The 19,152-nt window shown below is 45.9% G+C and overlaps 1 protein-coding gene across 2 annotated transcripts in view; it reads left to right on the top strand.

Annotated features, from left to right (window-relative positions):
* Positions 1-15,694, top strand: part of TMEM74 (transmembrane protein 74) — a 103,050-nt gene extending 87,356 nt beyond the window's left edge. For both annotated transcript variants that reach the window (XM_073590188.1, XM_073590189.1), the window contains exon 2: positions 14,610-15,694. In XM_073590188.1, the coding sequence (XP_073446289.1) occupies positions 14,667-15,476 (810 nt within the window). In that variant the 5' untranslated portion in view covers positions 14,610-14,666 and the 3' untranslated portion in view covers positions 15,477-15,694. The remainder of the gene's footprint in view (positions 1-14,609) is intronic.
* The last annotated feature ends 3,458 nt before the right edge of the window (positions 15,695-19,152 follow it).

Here is a 19,152-nt window from a genome sequence, read left to right as displayed (position 1 = left end):
CTGCCTGTGACCAAAGTGACGAGAGGATAATGGAGATTTTGAATCTCTGCGTACACTTGTGGACAGTGGACACTTGTGGATTGTGTGCAGCCCACTGATATCTGAGCGCTATGTGACACGCTCGATGGCACAGCTGCCTGTGACCAAAGTGACGAGAGGATAATGGAGATTTTGAATCTCTGCGTACACTTTTGGACACTGGACACTTGTGGATTGTGTGCGGCCCACTGATATCTGAGCGCTATGTGACACGCTCGATGGCACAGCTGCCTGTGACCAAAGTGACGAGAGGATAATGGAGATTTTGAATCTCTGCGTACACTTTTGGACAGTGGACACTTGTGGATTGTGTGCGGCCCACTGATATCTGAGCGCTATGTGACACGCTCGATGGCACAGCTGCCTGTGACCAAAGTGACGAGAGGATAATGGAGATTTTGAATCTCTGCGTACACTTGTGGACAGTGGACACTTGTGGATTGTGTGCGGCCCACTGATATCTGAGCGCTATGTGACACGCTCGATGGCACAGCTGCCTGTGACCAAAGTGACGAGAGGATAATGGAGATTTTGAATCTCTGCGTACACTTTTGGACACTGGACACTTGTGGATTGTGTGCGGCCCACTGATATCTGAGCGCTATGTGACACGCTCGATGGCACAGCTGCCTGTGACCAAAGTGACGAGAGGATAATGGAGATTTTGAATCTCTGCGTACACTTGTGGACAGTGGACACTTGTGGATTGTGTGCGGCCCACTGATATCTGAGCGCTATGTGACACGCTCGATGGCACAGCTGCCTGTGACCAAAGTGACGAGAGGATAATGGAGATTTTGAATCTCTGCGTACACTTTTGGACAGTGGACACTTGTGGATTGTGTGCGGCCCACTGATATCTGAGCGCTATGTGACACGCTCGATGGCACAGCTGCCTGTGACCAAAGTGACGAGAGGATAATGGAGATTTTGAATCTCTGCGTACACTTGTGGACAGTGGACACTTGTGGATTGTGTGCGGCCCACTGATATCTTAGCGCTATGTGACACGCTCGATGGCACAGCTGCCTGTGACCAAAGTGACGAGAGGATAATGGAGATTTTGAATCTCTGCGTACACTTGTGGACAGTGGACACTTGTGGATTGTGTGCGGCCCACTGATATCTGAGCGCTATGTGACACGCTCGATGGCACAGCTGCCTGTGACCAAAGTGACGAGAGGATAATGGAGATTTTGAATCTCTGCGTACACTTTTGGACACTGGACACTTGTGGATTGTGTGCGGCCCACTGATATCTGAGCGCTATGTGACACGCTCGATGGCACAGCTGCCTGTGACCAAAGTGACGAGAGGATAATGGAGATTTTGAATCTCTGCGTACACTTTTGGACACTGGACACTTGTGGATTGTGTGCGGCCCACTGATATCTGAGCGCTATGTGACACGCTCGATGGCACAGCTGCCTGTGACCAAAGTGACGAGAGGATAATGGAGATTTTGAATCTCTGCGCACACTTTTGGACACTGGACACTTGTGGATTGTGTGCGGCCCACTGATATCTGAGCGCTATGTGACACACTCGATGGCACAGCTGCCTGTGACCAAAGTGACGAGAGGATAATGGAGATTTTGAATCTCTGCGTACACTTTTGGACACTGGACACTTGTGGATTGTGTGCGGCCCACTGATATCTGAGCGCTATGTGACACGCTCGATGGCACAGCTGCCTGTGACCAAAGTGACGAGAGGATAATGGAGATTTTGAATCTCTGCGTACACTTGTGGACAGTGGACACTTGTGGATTGTGTGCGGCCCACTGATATCTGAGCGCTATGTGACACGCTCGATGGCACAGCTGCCTGTGACCAAAGTGACGAGAGGATAATGGAGATTTTGAATCTCTGCGTACACTTGTGGACAGTGGACACTTGTGGATTGTGTGCGGCCCACTGATATCTGAGCGCTATGTGACACGCTCGATGGCACAGCTGCCTGTGTCCAAAGTGACGAGAGGATAAGGGAGATTGGATTGCTTTTAAAAAAGCAGTTTGCGGAGCAGTGGGTAAACAGCAATGCCAGCGTGTCAGGAAGCCTTAAACCTTAAAAGGCAGCCCAACAACCAACACCACTGATACACCACAATATAGCCTCCCCTTGCACTGCACACACAGTGACTTGTGTGTTGTGCAGGCCAAATCGCTAGCAGCAGAAACAGTTTTTTTGTCTTCTTGCCTGCCTAACGCTCTCCCTACAGAATCAGCAGCAACCTCTCCCTATACTAAGATCGGCAGAAGTAAGATGGCGGTCGGCGTGCACGCCCTTTTATACCCCCTGTGACGCCCACCAAAGCAAGCCAATCACTTGCATGCCCTTCTGAAAGATGGTGGTGACCCGTGCCTATGTCATCACGTTGCCCACAGTGTCCGTGGATCCTGATTGGCTGAAAAAGAGCGCAAAACAAACTTTTGAAACGCGACTTTGGCGCGTAAGTCGCCGACCTCGTGGCCGACCTCATCCTAGGGTCGGGTTTCGTTTCATGAAACCCGACTTTGCCAAAAGTCGGCGACTTTTGAATTTTTTCGACCCGTTTCGCTCAACTCTAATCTGTATATCTACCTATTCTATTTGTATTTACTGTATGTAATCCATCTCTTCTATCCTGTCGGCTCCTGCAGTGATCTTACAGTACACGGCACATGAATTGCCGACTTTTCTTCTATCTATCTATCTATCTATCTATCTATCTATCTATCTATCTAATAATATACATATGTGTGTCACTGACATCTATATATCTATGTATTCTATGTACAGTATATATCTATCCTATCTATTCTATTCTAACCTGTCACTCTGCAATTTTACTGTATGCGGCACATGAATTGCCGGTTTTTCAAAGGACATCAGTGCGTAAAAATCAGACAGCACTTGTATGGTCCATATGAAGTCCGAGTTTTTCTCGCACCCATAGGCTTCTATTGGCGAGTCTTGGGCGCGATACGCGTACTATCGCAGTATGCTGCGATTTTACACTCACGTCAAACACGCCTGAGAAAAGAAACGCTGAAGTGAGCTGCCCCATAGATTAACACTGGGCCGAGAAGTATGTGATATTTTCTCGCATAGGACTCGGACGTTTTCTGCAGTAGTGTGACTTCGACCTAATAGTGGATGTAGGTAGCCCTCGTGCTTTCATTTTATTTTATTTTATGCCTGTGCAGAGACCTGGTTTACGGTTTGGTAATGTACAGTTATCACAGTTTGTTATGAGCAGTGCACCTGTATGTCAATCACATGCTCAGAACAGATTTTTTTGGGGGTAATAAAGAGTGACAGCAAGAAGAGGCCCTATTACTCTGCAGCGCCTCCACAGGGGAAATAAAGCATCACATTGTGCACACTGAAGCTAATGGTCTGTTTGGGTGATGTCCTGTGTCCTCCAATGTAAACTGACCTACATATATGTAGGGTCGGTGGGCCGGGCTGGGGGGTGGTCCCTCTGTATACCGCGCAGTAACGTACAGACACAAGCTGGAGGCAAGTTTCGGGTGCAACAGGTCCAAGTTTATTCTTTCTCTCGCCGTTCGCCAGACGGCCTCACAGCACACCGCACTTTTCTTCACAGCTCTCCAGTTACAGAACACATTGTGACACCGTACTTTCTCCAGGGACGTATATATACGTACCGTCCCCTTTACACTCAGTGACGCTCTGACAGCTCCATCACTGTGGCTGCCTTAGGCCTATACACCAACAGTAATTTTACCGGTCAAACGTCGTTCCAATACAGTGTCCCACACCCAGAGCCTCGTCTATACTGCGGTACTTCGTGTCAGGACCACCCCCCTGGTCTTTCTTTCTCCTCAGTCCCCTGGTTAGGTTTTCCTCACAGTGCACCAACTGTCACAGTCTTGCCACTTGAGCTCCCCCTGGGGACTGGAACTTTCTGGAACCCTCCTGTCAAATTTATAGCTTTCCCGGTTCCCTGTAACCCCGTCCTCCATGACCAACAGTTTCTTAGCCCTAAGCTGATGTCAAGTCCTATGCTCACACTCCTCCCTGCCCTCTAATGGTCAACTCAAGGTACTGCACATCACCTACATTTTCCTAGCTGTTTTCCCGTCTGAAATCTAACCAGTCAGTCCCTCCGTCAGGTCACCTACCCTACACTCCTCCTTCCTTTGTCTATTGTCGTCCTCGACAATTGTCATCCCTGCCTTAGTCGTTCTGAAGCTTCTACTACCATCTGTTGTCAGACCAATTGTTGGGCCAAACCCGCTATCCGCGGGGGCCAAACCAAACTGGGAGCACCATGCTCTGAGCGGCCTACTGCCACTCGCCAGCGCGCACGCCACATGACAACGTCTTTCGAAACTGGACTAGGTACACCTGGATTCTTTCCCTCCAGCATGTACCTTCCCCTACTCTCCCCTTCTGTCACCTTCCACAATCCGGTACGCCATGATCGAGGCCTTACACCTACCAGATCATTACCAGCACCCGACTTCTTTCTGGGGTGTCTGTGGTGTCAGGGACCTTACCTGGGACCCCTGTCCGGTTCAAATCTTCCATCTCTTTGTCTTTCTCTTGGTTACCAGTCATGGTCGGCGTCTCAGTCTCCCAGACCCTCTCACTCATGGACCCCTTCGGTCTCACGTTTCCTTTGGTCACACAGACCTTCCCTTACCCGGACCGGTTGCATTTTCTTGTGCATATTATACATCAGGACAACGTTATAATATCACAAGTACCCCATTTTCTTATTTTTTTTTTCTTTTACAATTGCTTTAAAACCATCACACACAAAACAATAAAACATAACAGATTTTCTCCTTCTCCCCCTTCCTTTAACATGGACAATTCCTCTCTCCTTACATCCCCGCTTTGTCAGACTTAACACACAAAAAACTTCAATTTTTACATTAAACTTTTTTTTTTCCATTAACTTGAATGCAAACTGTCCTTGTGATCTGCACAACGGTGCAACAGAGTCTCAAAAGTTCAAGCCACTTCCTAGTGGCCGGCAGCGAGGGGTCCCACAGCCGTGGAGTTCTCGGGATGTAAGGAGTGTCCTATGTGTCTTTGCTATGGGGGCTCGTGGTCCTCTGGCTCGGTGAGCACAGCTACCGCATAACAGCTGCGGGGGCAATACTCCTTATAATAGGACACCAAGTCCCCCTCGTGTAGAGCCCGGCCGTGGCGAATTGAGGCCGCATTAATATAAACCTTCTGGCTGGTATCCAGATCGTGTATGAACCCATACCCCTTGGGTATATTCGTGTACACGAGCCGTCCCAAAGATCGTGTAGCCGCCATGCCAGCGTCCCCTTTTGCATGGAGTAGGTTCCATACCTCCTGCTCCCTGGCTTTCTTCTTTTTCACCACTTCTGCGACCCAAACAGAGGGTCCGGAGTGAGCCCAGGAGTCCGGTGGGCGGGACTTAGCGGGGGTGAAAACAGGGCAGAGGCGGTGGATGATGTCAGCAGCCCAGCAGCCACTGGGGCCGGGTGGCGGATAGGGGCAGACAGGTTTTCCGGAGGTTGGGCCACAGGGCCTGACAAATAGGCCGCAGTCAGTTCCAACGCCGGCATAGCCGCGGCCGCAGGGTGGACTACATCTGGAGCTTCAGCCGGAGCCGTCATAACCGGAGTAACAGCTGGTTTCGGGGAGGATGTCATCACTTGCAGGGGGGACGCAACAGCGTCTTCTGGAAACAGGCTTCTTGCCACTTGAGCTCCCCCTGGGGACTGGAACTTTCTGGAACCCTCCTGTCAAATTTATAGCTTTCCCGGTTCCCTGTAACCCCGCCCCCATGACCAACGGTTTCTTAGCCCTAAGCTGATGTCAAGTCCTATGCTCACACTCCTCCCTGCGTTCTAATGGTCAACTCAAGGTACTGCACGTCACCTACACTTTCTTAGCTGTTTTCCCTTCTGAAATCTAACCAGTCAGTCCGTCCGTCAGGTCGCCTTTCCTACATATACAGCAATAAAATTGGACTGTTGGAGGGAAAGAAATATAGGATACTTCAATCAAATGTTTTGCACATCCTACAACCCAAGCTGTATTACCACCTGGGGTTGAGGATATCAGGAAGGAAAATAAAACAGTGGGCAAAGGAAATAATGTACAGTATTATCCTATATGTCCTGCTGGGGACAGGCTCAAAGCTGGAAACTGGAAAACTGGATATTCAACAGAACTGTGAAGAAGTTTTAGTCATGTGTTGAAAAAATGCTGCAAAGTAAGAATGATTTCCAAAATAGAAGTGTTAGGCTTTTTTTTAGCAATCATCAAAATGCAAAGCAAATTAAAAAAAGAGAAATCTAAGAGATGGGTGGATCGATCCACAGAAGATTAATTTGAAGTCTAATTTCCTCATATTCGTAATTTCACTCACTGTGAGATTTGATTCATTATTCATACAAAAAGAAGTAAAACTTGCCCGGTACCATTTCCCACACTGCTGAAGCACTAGAGAGAAGTTCCCCCATAGTGCCCTGCAGCTATGACATCTAGCAGATTATCACACCTTGTATAGTGGTGGTCGGTACAGGGGCCATCACTGATCAGCGGTTTCCAGTAGAGCACAGATTATATGGCAGACTCATTTTCCATCTCCAGAATCTCTGGGTAAGTCTCTCCTGTAAAGTGTAAGCTCTTATGGTCAATGGGGTCTTTTCTCTTCTCTCTCTCCTAGAGAGTGTAAGCTCTTATGGTCAGTGGGGTCCTCTCTCTCCTGTACAGTGTAAGCTCTTATGGTCAGTGGGGTCCTCTCTCTCTCCTGTAGAGTGTAAGCTCTTATGGTCAGTGGGATCCTGTCTCTCCTGTAGAGTGTAAGCTCTTATGGTCAGTGGCGTCATCTCTCTCTCTTGTAGAGTGTAAGCTCTTATCGTCAGGGGGGTCCTGTCTTTCCTGTAGAGTGTAAGCTCTTATGGTCAGGGGGGTCCTGTCTTTCCTGTAGAGTGTAAGCTCTTATGGTCAGTGGCGTCATTTCTCTCTCCTGTAGAGTGTAAGCTCTTATGGTCAGCGGGGTCCTCTCTCTCTCCTGTAGAGTGTAAGCTCTTATGGTCAGTGGGGTCCTCTCTCTCCTGTAGAGTGTAAGCTCTTATGGTCAGTGGGATCCTCTCTCTCCTGTAGAGTGTAAGCTCTTATGATCAGTGGGGTCCTCTCTCTCCTGTACAGTGTAAGCTCTTATGGTCAGTGGGGTCCTCTCTCTCCTGTAGAGTGTAAGCTCTTATGATCAGTGGGGTCCTGTCTTTCCTGTAGAGTGTAAGCTCTTATGGTCAGTGGGGTCCTCTCTCTCCTGTACAGTGTAAGCTCTTATGGTCAGTGGGGTCCTCTCTCTCTCCTGTAGAGTGTAAGCTCTTATGGTCAGTGGGATCCTCTCTCTCCTGTAGAGTGTAAGCTCTTATGGTCAGTGGGGTCCTCTCTCTCTCCTGTAGAGTGTAAGCTCTTATGGTCAGTGGGGTCCTCTCTCTCTCCTGTAGAGTGTAAGCTCTTATGATCAGTGGGATCCTCTCTCTCCTGTACAGTGTAAGCTCTTATGGTCAGGGGGGTCCTGTCTTTCCTGTAGAGTGTAAGCTCTTATGGTCAGGGGGGTCCTGTCTTTCCTGTAGAGTGTAAGCTCTTATGGTCAGTGGCGTCATTTCTCTCTCCTGTAGAGTGTAAGCTCTTATGGTCAGCGGGGTCCTCTCTCTCTCCTGTAGAGTGTAAGCTCTTATGGTCAGTGGGGTCCTCTCTCTCTCCTGTAGAGTGTAAGCTCTTATGGTCAGTGGGGTCCTCTCTCTCCTGTAGAGTGTAAGCTCTTATGGTCAGTGGGGTCCTCTCTCTCCTGTAGAGTGTAAGCTCTTATGGTCAGTGGGGTCCTCTCTCTCCTGTACAGTGTAAGCTCTTATGGTCAGTGGGGTCCTCTCTCTCTCCTGTAGAGTGTAAGCTCTTATGGTCAGTGGGATCCTCTCTCTCCTGTACAGTGTAAGCTCTTATGGTCAGTGGGGTCCTCTCTCTCTCCTGTAGAGTGTAAGCTCTTATGGTCAGTGGGATCCTCTCTCTCCTGTACAGTGTAAGCTCTTATGGTCAGTGGGGTCCTCTCTCTCTCCTGTAGAGTGTAAGCTCTTATGGTCAGTGGGATCCTCTCTCTCCTGTAGAGTGTAAGCTCTTATGGTCAGTGGGGTCCTCTCTCTCTCCTGTAGAGTGTAAGCTCTTATGGTCAGTGGGGTCCTCTCTCTCTCCTGTAGAGTGTAAGCTCTTATGATCAGTGGGATCCTCTCTCTCCTGTACAGTGTAAGCTCTTATGGTCAGTGGGGTCCTCTCTCTCTCCTGTAGAGTGTAAGCTCTTATGGTCAGTGGGATCCTCTCTCTCCTGTAGAGTGTAAGCTCTTATGGTCAGTGGGGTCCTCTCTCTCCTGTACAGTGTAAGCTCTTATGGTCAGTGGGGTCCTCTGTCTCTCCTGTAGAATGTAAGCTTTTATGGTCAGTGGGGTCCTCTCTCTCCTGTAGAGTGTAAGCTCTAATAGTCAGTGGGCTCCTCTCAAATGGTAGAACATTTTTAATGAAACCTAATTTCATTAATCATTTTTAGGCCCAAATACATGCAGTCAAGCAAAAGTTCCCAAAGATTGACACCTCTATTAGACTGCTTGCAAAGTAGCTTAATTTTACATTTCAGAGGCACTGGAACCATACAGATGTGGCAAAGGTGGAGTTTCCCTTTAAGTATGTCAAGTTTAAGTTTTTTTTTATTTTACTTCTGCTCCGTCTTTTCAAAACTATGGACCAATTAATTGAAGCTTTGTCCTAAATTCACCAGAGAGTATCTAGGCTTAATATAAATATGCCACTTTTATGATTTTTTTTGAGAACATGCCAAGATCCCTTTATATAGATTTAAGCAGAAAGCATAAAAAAAAATCTTAAGATGGATCTTAGGAAGACGTATAACGCAGTGTTCATATAGATGTTCTTGGCTCACATCTAAGATGTGATAAATATAGAAGTAGACATTACTCACCTGCTCCGACACTGGGCGTCCGGCACAGAGAGAATAAAACGTGCCTCGTGTCTTACATTATATTTCTATATGCAAGGAGCGATCAGGACAAAAAGAATGATGTAATGCCTGCCGAACATTAGGAGGCCAAGTGTTTGCTGCTCACAGGCTATTTTAGAAACATGATGGCATATGATTGTCCGAAGTTATTAAGGATAGACGAAAGCCTGGCCGGCGTCATGTGGCTGCACACATCCCTGCTCCTAATCTATTTCATATTAGTTTAATCTGTACCTAATATATTCTTATATCACATTGAGATCAGTTCCCGCTGCCATGTAGAAATAATATAAGTGCAATTTAGTAACTTTGCAAACTCTGACCTAAAAGGGATTTAATTTCAGGATTTCAAGGTTCTGGAGTTTCCCAGCATTAGAATATTGACATCAATATCATATTGGTGGATGTTTAAAGGGGCTGTCCATGCTTATCACGAAAATCTGCAGTCACTCTATGCAGCAGCAGCAGCGCGCAAGCTTGCACTGCAAGGATTATCCGGTGCCAACTGCAAGACCATATACAATATGAATACTCCCAGCCACATTCTGACTATACGTGTGCAGCCTCACTCAATTCTCTTTTATTGAGCAAGGCCGCACACCATTAGTCAGAATGTGACCAGGAGTATGCATATCACATAGTAGCGGTCACATGTCTGCTCGGTCTCGCCTCTGGCACCCGAGAATCTTTACAGCGTATGCTGCGCTGCTGCTACATAGAGTGACTACAGACTTTCGTGATAAGGACGATTCCTTTAAGAGCCACGTTACACATAGCGAGATCATTAGCGAGATCGCTGAAAAGTCACCGATTTTGTGACGCAACAGCGATCTCGCTAGCGATCTCGCTACGTGTGACACATAGCGGCGACCACCCCCCCTGCTGGTTATCGCTGATCATGCTCGAATGTCCCAGGCCATTTTTTGATCATTGGCATCCCGCTGGCCAGTATGCATTGCTGTGTTTGACGCCGACGAGCGACCTCGTTGGCGACGCAGAACTCATGGACGCAGGTCGTCAGAATAGCTGCTGTGTGACAAGGTCCCAATGACCGCCGAGATCGTTATACGGATCGCCGCATCGCTGCTGCGTCGTTGGGTAGATCTCATTGTTTGACAGCTTACTAGCGATCATGTAGCGACGCACCAGCGATCCTTACCAGGTCGTATCGTTGTCGGGATCGCTTGTGCGTCACTCAGTGTAACAGTACCCTAACTCTCAGCATCCCTGCCAATCAGCTGATAAAAGGGCCAATGGCATTTGTGTGAGCATTGCAGTCTCTTTAAATTGAGCCTGTCATGTCCCCAAATACTAATGAGATGCAGATATAAGGTTAATCTGCAGGTAAGTAGCATTAAAATGCTGCTCAAACGTTGTACTGAAAGTGCAGCTGCTGGGAGAAAATGAAATTTATTTCTCCCAGGAGCCGCTGCCTTTCAGTCATAGAGGCGTGCCCGGACCAGCTACAATACACAGTTAAAACCTAGGATAAAAACAATGAACAAATACCCTGCAGTAAGAAAACAAGTAAATAGTAAATGTCACGGTCCTGTTGGGGTCGGTGTGCAGCCACTGCTGAGCAAGGACTCACCCACACTGCAGAGGGGCCCGGGGTCTGACACGGCCGGACAGTTCAGGCAAACAGGACATGGAGGAGCTGAAGTCAGTAAGCAGTGAAGGATCTATGGTCATGTGACTGCAAGGGGGCGGGGCTTAGCGTCCTTCTGCCAGAGATGGCAGGACACTAATACAGGAATACTCAAAGTCAGACAAAACCGGGTCATACACAGAGATAGCAATAAAGTACCAGGGATGAGACAGAAAGGAGAGTGGGGGTCAGGCAGTGGTCAAAGCCAAATAGACATAGAAGGTACCAAGCAGAATCCAACAAGCAGTATCCAGAGAACAGACCGAGTCGTACACAGAGTATCAGGCAAACAAGAACACAGCGCAAACACACTCAGGGGTCAACACACTCTGCCGAGGGCGAAAGTATAACTGACGGGGATGGGAGCTTCCTGAGGCTATAAGAAGCTCTCCCAGACCCAGGGAGAGGCCACAATAATAAGTCCAAGGTGTGCAGGTAAGAGCCTGCACTGGGATCATAACATTTAACCCCAGAAGTGCCAGTCATCAGCACTGGTTCCAGACATTAACCCCAAGTGTGCGAGACAAACCCGCACTAAGATCATGACAGTAGCAGTACATGTAAATAACATAGAGTACTTAGCTGACGCTATTTTGATCAAAAAAAGTGTAAAAGCCATCCCACCGTGACAAGGTGTACCCAAACAGAATGGACCCTAACTTTAGTATCTCACTTCACTACCGTGGCTTGCAAAAGTATGCAGCCAATCTGAATTTTTTTATGTTTTGGTACTTCACAACCTGGAATTTGATTTTTTTTTTTTTTTTGAGGGTTTGCATCACTCCATGTTCCCTATTAGTCTGATATTGATGAGCTATGAAAATTGGAATCTAGGAAAAGCGCTTTAATATTAAAGTAAACTTTCTTTTATTTTTTACTAATTTTGTCAAAAAACTTTGAAAACTTATGACACTTTGCAAATCACTTTATTAGGGAACTTTGTCGTAATTCCTGTACAAAAAATTGCATGTTATTGGCTTCCAAACCCCTGCTTTTGCCTGGTTTATTTTCCTGTTTTCAGCTGCATTAATATCAGAATGTATTTAATTGGAGAACAGATGTTGGCCAAGATTGGTCAGCATATGTCTCTTCCTGTGAGTTTTGAACAGTTTCACGCAGCAGCTTAGTGAGACACGGATGTTGAGAAGACCCTTTCACTGCCATCATCAGTACTCCAAATGATTAAAGCTGGAGTCACACATAGCGACTTACCAGCGATACCGACACCGATATCAAGGTGTCAGGATCGCTGGTAAGTCGCTATGTGATCGCTGGTGAGCTGTCACACAGACAGCTTCACCAGCGATCAGCACAGCGATGCCGAGCACCCGGCATCGCTTGCCAACCCTGTAAAAAATAGAATCTCACCTTCCGACGTCTCACGCAGCCATCCTGCCTCTCTCCACGCTCCGGTCCCAGTAATCCTTTGTGAGAATGACCACGAGACGTCACGGTCACGCGGGAGCGCGAAGTCTCACGGTCATTCGTGCAAAGGATCACTGGGACCGGAGCGTGGAGAGAGGAATGCTACGCGGGACGTCGGAAGGTGAGAATAACAATATTTTTTATTTTAATTCTATTTATTACAGCTGATCGCTGGTCACCTGCCAGTCAAACACAAAGCGATGCGTGCTGGCCAGCGGGAGACCAGCGACCAAAAAAATGTCCAGAGGTTTCTTGCAGCGATCAGCGATACCGGCAGGGGGGCCGCTCGCTGATCGCTGTCACACACAGCGATCTCGCTGGTGAGATCGCTGATACGTCACAAAAATTGTGACTCAGCAGCGATATCGCTAGCGGGATTGCTGTGTGTGACTCCCGCTTAAGTTCTGATACTAATTCAGCTAAAGGTAAATAGACCGGGGAAAAGCAGGGGCTTTGGAAGCCAATTGCATGTCATTTTTCACAGGAATGAAGACAAAGCTACCAATAAAGTAATTTGCAGTTTCATTACTTTCCATTGTGGACAAAATTATAAAAAAAAAGTGTGTGAAAGCTCTATCACATTCCACAGTGTTTTACAGACATCATCATCACTGTCCCCATCGGGGCTCACAGTATGAATTCCATATCCGTACATCTTTGGAGTGTGAGAGGAAACTGGAGTGCCCAGAGGAAACCCATGAAAACACATGGAGAACATACAAACTCCTTGCAGATGTCCCTGGTGGGAGAAGTAAATGATATAATTTTGGCTGACTGCAGCCACCAGTTGATGAAGTGTAGGCAGTTACAGCATACTGTTATACATTGAAATACATGAAATGGGGGCCAGGGGGGTAGTCGTGGCTAACGGTGGCTGCTCTGTCGCACCCTAGCCATCCGTCACAAAAACACACTGTCCCTTCTGTTGTGCATTTACTTGTAAGGCGGGTCCTCCCTGGACTGCTGGACCTTCTTTTCCTTCAGCACTACGCAATGACAGAGTCCAGGTTCAATTTTAACGAAACACGTTTACTCACCTCGTCCAGTTTAGTCCCAGAAACTGCACAAGGTTCTTCACAAAACATCACCATTCTGTTCCCTGTACTGTCCCTCACTTCTCCAGGAATATCGCAGGGTCGTACCGTCGCCTTCGGTACCGCAGCTTCTTATTTGGTCAGCCCAACCTGCCTCAGGAGTTCCCTGTCTGTTTTGCCCCGGACATTTAGGGTTGTTCCCACGAAGTTAGATGCTACCATATTGCTGCTGCCTGCATTGCTCCACCACCATGTGACTGGATGGCTGGGCTCCCAACTTGAACGTTACGGGACACAACTGTCCTGTCTTGGCTCCCAGCCCTAACTAACTTACTCTAGGAAGCTCCCTACCTTACTCCCAGTTGGCCCCTCCTAGCTAACTACATCCTATTGGCCTAACCTACTCCTGTGTTACTCTATTGTGCCCCCCCCAGTGGGCTAAATCTATATCCTGCACTTTCCCTACATCCTTACTGTACATCTATACAGGACAAGAATCGATATATATGTACTGTATATATATATACTGTATATATAAGGCATTACTCAATATAATGACACTATAAGACATATGAGGTATAACATTTTGCACAGAGACATAGGGGCTTGTGCAAGGTGAGCAGGGCATAAACTAGCCTCTGTACCCCCTTACATACACATGCCACAACACTCAGAGTACTCACGGGACTGTACTGAAGAGATGTAGAAAATCCATTGCCTAGTTAAAGGAACTATATTCTCTCTGAGAAGAGATGCTTCCATTTTGTTTTGTTCTGGATTGTCCTGAAATCCATTAGGAGAATGGTAAGAGCCAATTGCTTGGGCACAAACATTCTAAAAAGTAAAATCGGGCCCTGGCTCTGGGACCAACCAGTACTGCCACTAAGACACCCAGGAACACCCATTTTCATATTGGATTTGCATTAGACTTGCACCCTGATTCTCATGACTGTCTGATCACAGAATGTTTTAACATGTTATGGTCATTTTATTTGCACTAGCCAGGATTATTCTATTATCACTCCAGGAAATTGACATGTATTCCCTAGTTGGGGGGTCTATCCTAAGTAAATTGGAGAGGTAAAAAATTCAAAATGTTGCACACTTACAACTTTATACTTTGGTTTTCAGAATTTCCCTGGTATTCCTTCTCAATAGGTGGAAATTGACTAACACCCAATGTGGACAAAAGTGTATCTTGCCCATGATGTTCCCATATTCATATGGAAAGATGGAAGTTGCAAGTATGTTGGCAGATAAGGACCACATATTGTTTTAATAGAGACTTTCAGATGTTCTTGTCTTCTCCTTGAATGGTGCTGTGGATGGGCAAAATGGTCTATAAACCAAAAGTCATATGTATTGAAATAGGTTAAATAAATGTTTGTTAAACATGTTTTCTCTGTGGTTCTAGAAAATATATATATTTTTTTTTACCATCTGCAGACCTTCGAGAGTCATGGATAAAGACTTCTATGATCTGTAGTCAAATCTGAAGCTTGCATGGAGCTCCAGCACATCAACGGTCGACCACAAAGGCTTGATGAGTGCAACAATGTGGACTGGGGTTACCACATCAAAGACCCAAAAGCCTATTGCTATGAAAACCACTGTGTGACTTCTGCCTTGTCACCAGATCAATATGAGTCCATATCATTGGCGACCTCCGATGAAGTGTCCTGTCCTAAACTATCCCAAGAAGATCATGGCAAAGAAAAAAGAAAGGTGTGCTGCGTCGAAGAGCTGGAAACGTCTTTCACTTATATAGATGAAAACGTGAACATAGAACATGTGGTCCATCCAACGTTCCAGAATGGCCACAGGCATCAACATCTCAACTCTGATGGAGAAATCCAACAAGATAGAATTCAAGAAGTATCTATCATGTCTGATGATGAAGCCACGTCCGAAGCTTCAGGGAAGTCAGTAGACTATGGCTTTATCAGTGCAGTGACATTCCTCATCACTGGAATTCTTCTCGTTGTAATTTCATACTCATTCCCCAGAGACACAAGATCAGATCCAAGTTCCATCACGGCGCGAGAAATGGAAAAAATAGAGAAGAAGAACGCTATCATCGGGGCACATTTGGATAGGTGTGTGATTGCTGGGCTGTGCCTTCTAACGCTCGGTGGTGTTGTCTTATCAATATTATTAATGATATCCATGTGGAAAGGAGAACTCTACAGGAGGAAGGCATTTGCTTCTAAAGACTCCGCTAAACTATACGGATCTATTAATTTTAACCATTCCAAGTCTGATGGAGCTGAAAATACTTTGGTGCAAGAAGAAACCATTGACATTGTTAATTAATGTTTCCGTCTCATACTCATCTCAAATGATTTTTATTGTCTAGTAAAATATTTAATGTTCTAAATCTACATCTGAAACACTACAAAGCATCCATTTAAAAAAAAAAAATTGTCTTTCAAAGTACAAAAAACATTGTTGTGTCATCTACCGTTCTGTAAAATAAAGCAGTTATGGAGGAAACATGTATGACCCTAAATAAAGGAGGCTTGTTAAACCGAGATTCCTCAACAAGCAAAGTGTGAATCCAACCCAACACCTACAACCAGGCTTGCCAAATTTATTTTTTATTTTTTTCTGGACTAGTTCTCCAAAAATTATGGATAGAGAACTTTTTTTGCAAGCACATTAGATGACCACAATGAATCGTTACGATTGTAAGTGATACATGTCTACGGACTATAAATCCTTTATATTCACTCTTTAGCTGCTCACACTGTGAACTGTAAAGGTTGAGCAGTACAGTCATAATAATCTGTACAAGTTTCTTCAGCCTTAAAAAAAATCACTGACACATCAATTTTTTTTATTGACTGTCCAGGAATTTCTGGACGGTTGACAACCCTGTCTATAATCATCCCAAATAACACAAACAGATAAGTGGCTTAAATGACTTCCAATGGCATCCTGACTTACAGTTTCATATCCCAGCATGATGTCTACCTGCAGCCACCACAATGGGAACTTAATGCATCTGTTTTATTATTGAGTTCAATGTCAAACTGTATGCAATTAACTCTTAAGCTTCCCCTAGTCATGACTGAGGGCAGCCAGCATGTTAACTTTTCAAAAAACACAAAAAAAAGAAATTCATATGTGACATGTGACGACCTCTTCTGGCTCAGACCGGTCACGGACTGCTCCTGACAGTGATTCTCCTGCTTCTGGTGACATCCTGTTGACAGAGCAGCTTCTTTTCTTACACTTTGCTGTATCAACGGGGTGTCACTGCCGACATCATGCTGATTGTTAGCTAGTGCCCTGCTACCTTAGTGCAGGGAGCCGACTGTCAATCAGCATGATGTCGGTAGTGACTTCCTGTCATCAGAACAGCCTGGAAGAGGAAGGAAAAGCTGATCTGTTGACGAGAGGTCAAATGAAGCCGGAGAATCGCTGCCTTAACTGGAATACATCATCAAAGGGCAGAACCGGCAGGTAGGTAGCAACTACTTGCTGGTAAGTTCTTAGCCTCATAGCAAAACAAACCTATAGTCCTGGATAACCCCTTGGGGGCAGTTGTGAGCATTCCCTGGGGGCAAAGCTTAAAGGGTTTGTACGACAATTCAAACCTATTAGTTGCCCACAATATAGGTGAGACCCTCAATCATCACAAGAATGGGTCTCTGACTAAAAGTAATGGCAGTTGAGTTTGTGCACCACTGCTCCTTTCAATGTTTATGGGCCTGTTGGAGATGCTCATCTGGCTCTGGCAGATCGAGACACTCACCCTCACGCCTGATTGAAATAGCCGAGAACAATTTTACAGAGGGAACTGTAGCAGAAACAGATAAAAAAGTACCAGGTATTTTAATCTGTCCATTATGCATTATGAAATTTCTATTGGAAACCTGAGGGTCTCTTTAAAAAACAAAATGGAATATGACAATTTATGGAACATGACAGTAAGAATTTATTAATTGCCATAACTATTACTCTAATAATAATGTATGATCTATGTATATTTTTCAGAATCAAAATCAGGAACTGATACACATTCTTTTTCTTAAAAAAAAAAAAATCATTTTTTTGTTTCAGATTGTAGATTTTTTGATTGTCCATGTTTTGTTTTGTTAACATTATTTAGAAACTTGCTTTACAGTATGTTCACATAGGAAACTGGATGACTAGATGAAGATCTGCATGGGAATACTCCTATTACTTAGATAAAAAAAGACAAAGCGGATGCCTGTGACTGGATAATGATGACTTTTATTCAGTGGCGTTATGGACATATCAGTGACTGATGCAGAGGTCATTCTGCAGAGAGGGTGACAATGTGAGCTGAGACTTTTTGTTTTATAAGTGGATCCTCTGTTTTCAGCCTCCAGCTTTATAATTTAGTATTTAGTATTTCCTACCTGTGACGATAATGAATTATAGTAGATTATAAAGAATGCAACAAATAAGAGGCTTAGTAGAGACTCGGGATAAATCCTGAACTTCCACTGATCAGGGAAATAGACCACTATAAATGAAAAAAAAATTATCCCACAATCTGCCCTATGAATAAACAACTCTGATAAACCACCTATACAAACATCTAGAAATTCTCTTCTAGTTAAATACATATAAAGAAAAAGTCCCACATGTGAAACATGTTGATATGAAAACTGTGATGTAAAAGTTCTCCTAACCAAATGTGCTAGGAGACAACGAGCCATATCACCCAATAATCCCCAAAAGTTCGCATGTGTGGCGCCCCTGAGGGTTCAGTCGCCACAGAGGTACTGCACCTCCTCCTGAGGTGTGGTGTCTCACTACCCAGGTAAGATGAAAACACCTGACCAGACTCAAGCACCTACACCCAGCACAGGCAACTTAGAACAGCAGAGCACCCTCTATGGACCCTGCTTGGTTCATGAAGGGTGCTGGGAGGTGGGTGAAGCTTAGATTGCACTAAAGAGCGGGAGAGCAGATAGGAAGTGGGTCAGATCCCCAGAGAGGGATGGAGTGAAAGGACGTATTTGCAGCAGCCTCCTGTGAGCTGGAGCTGCTGGCAAGGAAAGAGAGAAAGAGAAATATCAGTTCTTCAGAAGAAAGATAGAAAAGGACGGAACGTGAGGAGGAGAGAACTGGGATTAGAGCAGAGCTCATTCCTAAGTTTATGCGCCAAAGGCCGGGCGCCGATATCCGAGGCTGTGTGTGATACTAATGATCCTACAGCAGAAACCGGAGGAATAGAAGTTATGACCACTTTATTCCCACCTGAGACTCGCCGACACAGTAGCAATGTGTGTTGTGTGTGAGCCGGGACATTATTGTAAGGAGTCCTCGAAGTAGGCTACAGCTGGCTGTCATGCGAGTGGAGTTCTAAGTAACAGCAAGAAAGAGGAACTTGAGTGTAATTCATAACTACAAGTACTTCAGACTAGCGCTAGTAAGGAGACGTTCAGAAAAGGCACACAGAAGAGAGTGCTGGAAGGGTTTGCTTCATCTGCCTGGGAGTTGGCTGAACCCCTCACCTGGAGAACACAGCACTGAAACAGGCACCTGTCTATGCCAGAAATGTGAGTAAAACATTGGATCTGCATTCAGCTGTGTCATTACCTTCTTCCGCGTCACCTACTCAGCACAGCTACATCTCTGTGCCTAACACTACACCATCTACCTCAACATCTATTGCCACTGCCCTGGGACTACAGATCTGCCTGTGGAGAGCTATTACACCTCTGCTGCATCATACCATCTGTCCCAAAGGATCCGCACTGCAGCGCTGGTCATATCTGATCAGAAACCACAGAGGGCGTCATGAACTTATCCATACATAAACTTTATTCCACCTATTTTACATGGACACTCAGGGCCACGGACCGGGTCACTGCCACCGCGACACCTTCTCTTTGAGACACGGGCCCGGAACTGAGTAAGAACCCCACCTGCTCTGGGGTGATCCACATGCACATCCAGGATCTGTATGTGGCATTGTTAACGGCAACCTGTCATATCCCCAACTCTATTA

The sequence above is a fragment of the Dendrobates tinctorius genome, unplaced genomic scaffold (genome assembly GCF_039654945.1).
Source record: "Dendrobates tinctorius isolate UK_male_01 unplaced genomic scaffold, ASM3965494v1 ptg000116l, whole genome shotgun sequence".
Classification (NCBI taxonomy): domain Eukaryota; kingdom Metazoa; phylum Chordata; class Amphibia; order Anura; family Dendrobatidae; genus Dendrobates; species Dendrobates tinctorius.
This window is presented reverse-complemented; position numbering and strand designations above follow the sequence as displayed.